This window comes from Anarrhichthys ocellatus, unplaced genomic scaffold (genome assembly GCF_004355925.1).
Source record: "Anarrhichthys ocellatus isolate YVR2014 unplaced genomic scaffold, GSC_Weel_1.0 scaffold1731, whole genome shotgun sequence".
NCBI classification, from domain to species: domain Eukaryota; kingdom Metazoa; phylum Chordata; class Actinopteri; order Perciformes; family Anarhichadidae; genus Anarrhichthys; species Anarrhichthys ocellatus.
The window spans coordinates 404-9924 of record NW_022281705.1 but is presented as its reverse complement, the minus strand read 5'-3'; the positions used below and the strand labels follow the sequence as shown (position 1 = coordinate 9924).

Genomic DNA, 9521 nt, shown 5'->3' with positions numbered 1-9521 from the left:
ACACACACACACACACACACACACACTACTCTCATATCTGTCTATTTAATACAGAACAACAGCCAACAACCAATCGTAAGTCACCGAATCTGACACAAGATTCACAATCGTTGCTGTTGCACTTTAGTTGTTGTCTGGATTTTACAACACGGTGTAGTGTGTGAAGTAGTGAGCTTTTGAGGTGCTGGAGGACAGATTTTGGAAGCAGCTTCTTCCCGTTTCCAGCCTTTATGCTAAGCTAAGCTTACTGGCAGCTGGCTTTAGCTTCATAGTTAACGGATATATAGATAGATGAGATATGAGAGTATCAATCTTTTTATCGAACTCTCAGCAAATAGGCGCATTTCCCAAGATATTAAACTGTTCTTTTCATGGATTAGTTGATTGTCTTGATTGTTTGTAAAAAGAAAACAATTTAAGCAAAAATGACTAAAATCACTGGTTAGAATTTTGGTTGCAAATGTGAAACATAATAATACAGGCCTTATGCTTTCATGTTTGCACACAATATCAGTCTGAATCCACTTCACTAGGCAGTGTGTAAACCTCTTATTCTGGTTGTGGGTACGTTTTTGCTGCGGATGCAAGAATCTAGACTAGACTGTTTTGCTCTTATCGATTGGACCAGATGTTTAAGGACGTTCCTTCATAAGAGTTATAAAGGATTCAGTCACTCTCTTGATAGTTAAAAAAACCTCTGTGTTTAGCAGCCAGATGAGTAGATTAGAGTAAACTGGTGGACTTTTAACCCCGTCATTGATATCTATTGCTGTCACTCGAAGCAACCAAAAGAAAGAAATGACTTCTAGTACTGCACTGTAACGTGTTTACTTCCTTTGTTTTTTTTGCAGACTCCAGGAGCAGGAGCGGGCATTGAACCTGTCCATCAAGGAAGCCACTGCTAAAGTAAGCCACTGCTCCTCTGACCCATTTAGCCCAAAACAGCTCAGCCTGCCCTCAGCATGCCAGCAATGACTGAATGTGTGTGAATATCTAATGAGTAGGAAGTCAAACTGGAGAGCATGTCCTGTGTATGTCAGCGTCAATGTATTAAATATGCAGGCCAATTCACGTGCAGTGAACTGTCCATGAGAGTAATTAAAAACTGCCCTTTAAAAATCCTCCGTAAAACAACACAACAGTATTTATGATGAGAAATAAGCAGCTGAATGGGTACTTTAGTTAGTGATCTGGTTGTAGTGGTTTTTCAGCAGCCCTTGGACAGATAGTACACATACATCTATGAATGTGAAACATCTGTCGGGCTAGCATGGCTTTGTTGGCTTTTCTATGCGTGTCAGAATGTCAGTGGTGTATTCCTGTATGTGTGTGTGTGTGTGTGTGTGTGTGTGGCTTTGCATGTTTCCCCCTTTGTATGTGATGTGTCTCTGGAGTTCCCTTTTGCTTCTGAGGGGTTTGCTTTCCCCTCTCACTGATCTTTGTACATAGATCTCTGCAGCTGAAAAAAAGCCAGAAGCAGCAGAAATCTGTAAGGAGTGGTGGTTTAAGGAAAGAGGGAGACAGGCAGAGGACGGGGGGGACGGGGGGGGGCTCAGAAAAGACCTCTTTGCTCTTACCGTGTTGCTTTAGAAAGCCGTCGTCGAACGGCTGGTCGACACTTCAATTGCACCTCAAAGGAATATGTGGGCTTTCCACGAGGACACACTTTTACCTCAATCACAAGATTGTCCATTGTTAGGTTGAAATGAAAAAGTTTTGTTCCTAAATGAGTTAGCCACCATGTGGAAAATGGCACACCCGCTGTGACAAAATGTTTGCCGGCATGAAAGTAACTTTCACTTTCTCTATTGACTTTTTTTAGAGATTGACGAATGGCCTGATGTTTTGAAATGAAATCACCGATGTCAAAGAAATTCTACAATTTGAAAGGCACTCTAGAGCAGTTTCCAGTTCATGTAATGCGTGAAATAAGATTATGCAAGCCTGTTTTCTGTATCTCTGTGGGAAGAGAACTCCCGGGAGATGTTCTGCCTCAGAAATACCAACCTCTTTGACAGCCTTTTCAAAGTGTTGCACAAAAACGCATCAGATTCAAGAAGAAAATGAGTCAGAAAATCCGGCTCCCTTTGAGTGGTTGAGAATAGTTCCTCAAAAGAAGGAGACGCATCGTGGGTATTGTATCCGGCTGTTACTCAAAGTGAACACACTGGAAAGAAGAGAGGTTTAAAGGGCAGAGCGAGGGCAGATGAGGGGCCAGACAGGCGGTATCTGAAGCCATCAACTCCTCTGTGGATACAGCAGAGCTAAGGCCCGTGACATTCAGGGCCTTTTTCCTCCCTGACATTCTAATGGCATCTTTTATGGAGATTTCATATTTCCCTGTCCGTCCACGTGAAAGGAGACGCATTCTCTTTTCTCTTCTAAAGGTTATAGACGAGGTAACAGCTCGCCGTCGATGCTCGGCTGTGTATTCAAAGCGGGGCGAGCACAGAGGGACGGAAATGAATCTGTACGGTCTTGTAAGAATGAGTGTCAGAAAGAGAATGAAAGCGGAATTGGAAATGAGCTCTGCATCCCGTGGGATCCATGTGTCTGCAAAGGTTTTGTTAGTTACACCCCCCCTCCTCCCCCTCCTCAGCCTCTTCTTGTCCTTCTTTTCCCCAGGTGGTCATGAGTCAGAGGCTCGGCAGCAGCCTGAGGAGGAAAGTCGGCGAGACTGAAACTCAGCTTTTGGCGCTGCATGAAGCCAAACTGGCAGCCATCTCGGGTAACTCTCCACTACAACCACACCCCAGTTCGACCCTTCCCCACATTTCACGTCTTCTATTTACCTCATTTGCTTGGATCGCCCACCATTAGCCTTACCTAATTATGCTATTAATGATCGAGGCGCTCATTAATGGGCGGTGTAGGCCTTAATGTCTTCCTGTGGCGCACCGGTGCAGGTAATGACTTCGGCAGTGCCAAGGAGCTGAGGGCCGAGATGAAGGCGGTGTACTTGGAGCGCGACCGGCTGGACGCTCTGGCCAAGAGGCTGCACAGCCTCAGCTCGGGGAGCAGCCAGGAGCTGGGCCGGATGAAGGAGCAGCGGCAGCAGCTCAGGGAGGAGCTGGAGCAGAGGGAGGCGCAGCACGGTGAGTCTACATCAAGAAAAGGAGAGACTCGCTGCCTCGCTTACGGACACATGCACACGCGCACACACGACCGATCCCATCATCCTCCTGGCGGGGTCGGTAAAATAAATGCGCCATTAGCAAAACAAACACACGACAAACGTTTTCTTGCCCACTGCGACTGCAAAGTGTTTGTTGTATTTCTGAAAGGTGCCTCTCACTTGTCTTTGAATACACCTTTTAACCATCAATTCCAATGTGCATCATGAGAGCTTTTTTGGAAGAGAAGTCCTGTTTTGATGTCGCTCCACGCTGGGAGGACATCAATGGACAACGACGTTTCTCCCAAATGAAGGGGAAGTGATCTGCTGTCAGCGGGGAGTCGGCATCAAATGAGTTACCAGCAGGACTGGCAGTTGTTGAGAGGAAGGTGAGGGGTGGTGTGTGTGTGTGTGTGTGTGTGTGTGTGTGTGTGTGTGTGTGTGTGCAGGGGAAATGAGCTTTAGATTGTGTGAAGTAGCCAATTACCTCCAAGCTACTCAGTGCAGACATGATGTATAAGCGCTCGCACACTCTCCAACGAGAGGAGATCTGAAATGCTGCTTAAAGAAAGGGCTCACTTTTTTGTAGAGGACGGGTTGGGTAGATTGGTTTGGCCTCCTGGCACTGGCGGAGACATAAATGGACTTTGACAGCACCACCTGCAGTGCTACTTTCTCAACTCCATCAGTCACAGAGGGATTTCTAAAGATTTCAACAACAAAAAAGAAGGTTACTTTGCTCTCTGAGGCGCTGAGACGCAGAGAGCAAAGGGGAAGTGACGGGGCCAGAACGGGTAGTGAAAGACCAGAGACCGGAGCCCTGGATCAGGCTCCTGCTGCAACCCCAAGGTGTGCAATCAGCTATTTAGCAAACACACTGTTGTCTAGAGACCATTAAGGCCTGTGGCTGCAGAGTCACCACTTGTGACGACCCATTGTCTTGTCTTGAATGCACCCTCTGCTGGCACTAGGGGGCAGCCTTTCATTGTTGCAGCCAGGCAGAGTTGAATCAAGTTTTTATGTTTTTGTTCACATTAAAAGGTCTATGATTTTATATAATTGTACGAGGAACCAAATCCTTTTACTTGCAGATTACGTTTCTTTTCACCTTTGTGCATGAAACTCAGTCACCTGTCTGACTTCTGTTGCTGAAATACACTCCTGAACACCTTGACTTGCTAAACAGCCGGGGACCGCATTAATCTCTCCCCCGACAGCCACCAAAGACGCGTTCAAGTTCACCTCGGTATCCTAAATACGCAGCGTGCCTCACACAGAACAACGCAGCTCCCAGGGACATCGAGGCTGGGAAACCGGCGACATGCCAACGCTCGGGCTGAACAAAGGAACGGGGAATCAGGTGGGGAACGCGTCACAAATGTGGGAAGAGACGGCAAGTTAATGATCGCTTGTGCGGCTTGCTCAAATGCTCAAGTGGGCGCACGCAATATGGCATCAGGCGCAATCTCACAATGTGCTGCTGACACCAAGCAAAGGGCTCATTAAACTGTCATCCTATTTGGTAAGAAGGGGCTGGCACGTGCTATCTGGAAACTGATAGCCCACAAACAGCACATTAGCATTTCTTCAGCTGGGGGGGGGGGGGAGGGGGGGTAGAAATTATAGTGTGCTTCATGTCAAGATGGACGTTCTTTTGGTTTCTGAGGCATTTCCAGCACATCCTTATCGACACTAGTGTCATCTTCTAACAATAAGTCTTCTTGAAAAGGCCTATTGACATGGCATGAGCTCTAAAGCAGCACATAGATAAATGGACCAGATCCATGCACATGCATTCACTTGAACTCCACAGCTTCAGCTTGTTGAGCGTCTCCGCCCAGCGTACTCTGTGGTGTGTGTTTTTTTTTTTTTGGCCTGGGAGCCATTACGTCCCTAATTGCCATTGGCGCGGGTGCTGATGAATACCAAACCCATTATAGCCGGAGGTTTGATTCCCTGCTGAGAGTATAATTTTGCCCCCAAGAGAGATGTGGAGTGAGACTAAATTTACAAATAAATAATTGAAGAGCTGAATAACATGAGTAAATGACCCCCAGGGGTGAGGACATTCAAACAGGGAGCCGGTGTCAGAGTGTGCTCCTCTTGAAGTATTCTGTCAATGCTTATTTAATGCTATTGTTAGTAGCCAGGTGGTGCATCCTCCGCATGGCTCCACTAGGACACATTTAATTAGGGTTTTTGTTTTTTGTCATCTTTTGCTGCATCTCTCCGCCATCTATTCTTTCTTTATCCAGCTCCCGCTCCAGTGGCACCTGCAGTGCATTGTGGTCTTTGGTAGGATTTGGGCCAAAACTTGACCGTGCATACGGGTCCAGCACCTGAAGTGTACATCAAAACACTGTCTCTCTGTGTTATTAAACAAATGTAATTTCCTCTTAATGGAGTGCCAATAGTAAAGGCGAGGACATACATGATTTATTCATGACCCTGTCTCTTTCAGGGTGCTTCTGTCGAGAACATGATGGAACATACGACAGCTCTTCTCCTAAAGAGTGTCTGAATGATTGAGAGCGGTGTCGTGGTTAAGTGGACCCGGGAGAATGTTTCCTGGTTTTTGTCTCTGAAGTTTTGGCAGTATTCATTTATTTTTCCTGTGATTCAGTGGAGGAATGGCTCCATTGTGAGCTTCATAGCGTCCATACCCATCAGAATTACTACAATAGCTCCCACGACCATTTCCGTTCCACACGACTTAAAAAGGAGGTCGAGTTTCATAATGTTGGTAACAAAGTAAAGCAGTTTGTTTTCAGCCCAAGCTAGCAGCATGTCAGTCCACCGCTTTGGTCCACAATTATAAAGCTAAACAGCTGCTGAATGGATTATCATTTGACTTTCCATCTAGTGCCAACACGTGGTGGTCAAATGCTTTGGTTTATGACCAAGTAGCTGCAAACCTAATGACAATCCCATCACCCTCAGCTGCACTTTGTGTTTTAGTGCTAATTACAAATGTTAGCATGCTAACACACTAAACTAAGATGGTAAACGTGGTGAACATGAATCCTGCTGTTCTCATTGTGAGCATGTTAGCATGCTGACATTAGCGTTTAGCTTAAAGCACCACTCCGTGTCTGAGTACAGCCTCACAGAGCAGCTAGCAGGGCTAGCTTAGACAAATTCAGAAATGTTTTTGTGGAAAATGTATTAGCCCAGTGCTAATGGAGTTCCTCAAAGGATGCAGAGGAAATAATAAGATGCCAGTTTAATGGAGCAGGTGAGCTGTTGAGATAGTGTTTCAGAGCTTTTATGGCCGCGCATTCTGAGAGAGTTCCTCTTTCTTGGGCGTTTTAGTGCTTCCCAGATTCAGTCATCAGAAAAATGTATTTATTTTCCAGCCCACAGCAAAGTAAGTTTAGAGTCTTCTCTGAGCAAACCCAATTTACTGAGTTTGACTTGAGTTATATTGACAGTGAGCATGTCTAACATTTTAATCAGAGTAATTCAGTAGCCAAAACCCAAGCAGAGGTTTCATACACACAGACACTTTTTTTAGTCAAATGATTCCTTTTCTTTGTGCCTTTGTGCACAGCCCCACAAAATGTTATGCCATACCAGCTGCAATCTGTGCGCTGCTATGCTTTGTGATCCCACAGCCTTAAAGCATCACGGGTTATTGAGTGTCTGTCTGAGATATCAGCCTGTCCCTCTTCCTTCATCAGCTGTGCCGCTCGGCTGCCGTTGCGTTCGCATACACCCATGCAATGCGAGTGTCTGCATATGCTGACTGCCTGTTTGTGTTACCTGCAGTGCCTGCTGCACTCAAACAGCCCGAGCTGAGCTTAAACACATTAATCACAGTCGGTGCCTTCAACTCGATTACAAAGACACACAATTTCTCCTCCGCCTTATTATGTGCAGGCTTTTATGACACGCACATCGGCGGTGCCGCGTTAGGACGGAGCCGCCTCTCGTTTGTTTGACGACGCGAAGGCCTCACAGATGTTGGTGGCTTCTTATTGTTACGAGGCAATGAAGAAATGACTGCATTATTCACTTTCAATTAGAGAGCTGTTCAGATGCTCATAATGCAGCAGCAAACGCAACCACCTTGCCATCGTTAACTTCCGCAGGCTCATTAAAAGCCCGTAACTTCGCCATCGAGAATTGTGCATCACTGTGCGATGTGTCTGCTCCATTTGCTTCGTCCGTCTGCTGATTGTAATAATTTTGTTTTATCAACTTTACATCTATTTAGCTAAAGTAATTATTTCTTCATTAGAATAACGAATGAGTATTTTGACCTACATCAAGCAAGTTCTTTTTTTTCATTCTTCTCCTAACCCCCAGTATCTCTTCTCATCATCTTTCAACAGTGTCTCTGTTCTGTTTGTGTTATGAATGAACGGCCTCTTCGATTTTGGCCGCGGTCCCTGGCAGCCATCACTGATGTTTAGCGCCCGCTGGGATCACTGGTGTTAGAGGGGACTGCTGAGCTCATGAATTTTTCCAGTGCCGGCTCTGTGATCGCCTTTGTGAGGTTCCTTCGACACCAAATATACTGCCGCATGTGTTGGGGGGCTAACAGACTGTCTCTCTTCTTTATGGGCTTTTTAGTGCAGATTTTATTCGCATGGCCTGCCAATGACGGCAGCCTCCCGCAGACTTACAGGAAGTGGCAATATCACCCAGTGCTCTGGTTCCACTCAGCGCAGGAGGAGGCTCTACCGCTTGATGTCTTGTCCCATTCTGTAAAGAAAAGATTATTTTCATCCGTCACGCTCGGAGAGGCTCACTAGTTTTTGCCACCGGTTGGCATGGCGACAGGATGGCACGCTGCCTCTCGGCATTAGCATGGAAATAACCACTAAGTTAACAGTTAACACACTCACGTCATATCTCCCCGTCTTCATCTGCCTTTTTGTATCGACTGTTTCTCCTCCTCACCGTGTATTGTTTCTAAATCTGGCTCTTGCTCTCGTTGCAGCCGTAGCCTATACTGAGTCATCTCACATCTGTACGTGCTGCATGCCCTGTGCCATCCCAAGTCAGGCCTAATGCCCCCATGTATTATTCAATGGCTATCTCCTTGCACGCTGCCTAACGGGGCCTGCATGAATGGAAGTTGACATGGGAGACTCTGTCAGGTGGGAAAGGATCTCGCATAGCAATTAGAGGGGTGGTAAGTGAGCTGTCTGGTCCACGTACACCAGATCTGCCTACCAGATATGTGATAGCCACGCCAGCGGCCTCCCTCTTCCCTCTGATTGAGCAGAGGTGTGTGTGTGTGTGTGTGTGTGTGCGTGCGTGCATGCGCGTGCGTGTCTCAGCCACTTAGTCTGAGACTTCTTCCTTTCCTCCCCACTGTGCCAGCCCCCAGCTTGTCTCATCCTGGAGCTGATGCTGTCTAATAACCACCATCAAGACAATGATACAAATTATATTTCAAACCTCAGAGTGGTTCAGAACAGCTAATTAGGTAACTTTCTCTCCGTGTGAGCAAGCTAAGTGGCAATACAATACAGTAGCTTCCAACCATTGTTGCCTTTTTCTTTTTTTCCTTAAAATCAAAACAGTCTACTTGGGACTTCATCATGTTTTTTAATGGGTATGTACTCCGTTATTGTCTCCATTCGGCATTTTGGGAAATACGTTTATTTGCTTTTTTGCCAGGAGCTGCCACATTATTGTTTTACGTCGGCTCGAACAGCAACGTCAAAGCCACAGAGACACACATGTCTCTGGTGTGGAAGTCAAGTTCTGTTGTGAAGACGACATAAAGCTTGCAATTTGTCACAACTGCAAGTTCAAAATAAGTGGTGGAGGAACAACCTCAAAAACAGCAAACTTAATCAGACACTTATTACAGTGTAATGCATTCCCACGCCCACTGTTCGGAGTAATCACAGTGACCGGCTCATATGCTGACAGCGCGGAGTTCCTCCCTTGCAAAGTCCTGCTTATAACGGAGCTCACAGCTCACCTTAACCGAGGTTGCATTGACTTGCATTATGATGCGTTCAAGCTCTACTCAGCAAAACGTATTGGGCGAAGGTAAATTATAACACTGTAAAGATGTGTTCAAATGTCATCTTGTAAAATGTAGATTCTGGCAAGAAACTTCAATAAATACAGTTGTTTGAAGGAGATGTTTTCAGATTAATATTTTTAAAAAACTTAGAGAGGTAATTATGACCAGTTTATTTAAAAAAAAAAAGAAAATCTGCAAAAATCGGAATAGGCAGTCAGTGCATCTCTAGTGCAGACATCAGAGTGTGGGAAAGCACGGAATGTGGTTTAGTGAGCCGCACGGATGCTGGGATGGACAGATCCATGAGTGGGGTTGGAGGAGGGTCGTATTGAACATTATAGCTTGTGTGTGCACATATATATAGGGGGAGCAATTTGATATAAGTGCATCCTATTGTGTTCAAAGAACTGCTGCTGC

General features: G+C 45.8%; 1 protein-coding gene across 2 annotated transcripts; it reads left to right on the top strand.

Moving 5' to 3' along the window:
* Positions 1 to 22: 22 nt before the first annotated feature.
* On the top strand, positions 23 to 9121 carry LOC116377835 (disrupted in schizophrenia 1 protein-like). 2 transcript variants are annotated; one of them, XR_004212248.1, is made up of 4 exons: positions 23 to 906; positions 2626 to 2728; positions 2907 to 3558; positions 8351 to 9121. XR_004212248.1 is itself a non-coding variant. In XM_031839576.1 (3 exons), the coding sequence occupies exons 2-3, from the start codon at positions 2632 to 2634 to the stop codon at positions 3341 to 3343; spliced, it is 534 nt and encodes a 177-aa protein (XP_031695436.1). In that variant the 5' UTR covers positions 23 to 906; positions 2626 to 2631; the 3' UTR covers positions 3344 to 4697. The 2 variants fall into 2 exon arrangements, 1 of the variants encoding a protein (XP_031695436.1); XM_031839576.1 differs by lacking the exon at positions 8351 to 9121 and having other exon boundaries at positions 2907 to 4697.
* The last annotated feature ends 400 nt before the right edge of the window (positions 9122 to 9521 follow it).

Coding starts and splice junctions, on each gene's coding strand:
- LOC116377835 (XM_031839576.1), top strand. CDS start 2,632: ATGAGTCAGAGGCTCGGCAGCAGCCTGAGGAGGAAAGTCGGCGAGACT. Junction 2,729..2,906: donor CAAACTGGCAGCCATCTCGG/GTAACTCTCCAC, acceptor GCACCGGTGCAG/GTAATGACTTCGGCAGTGCC.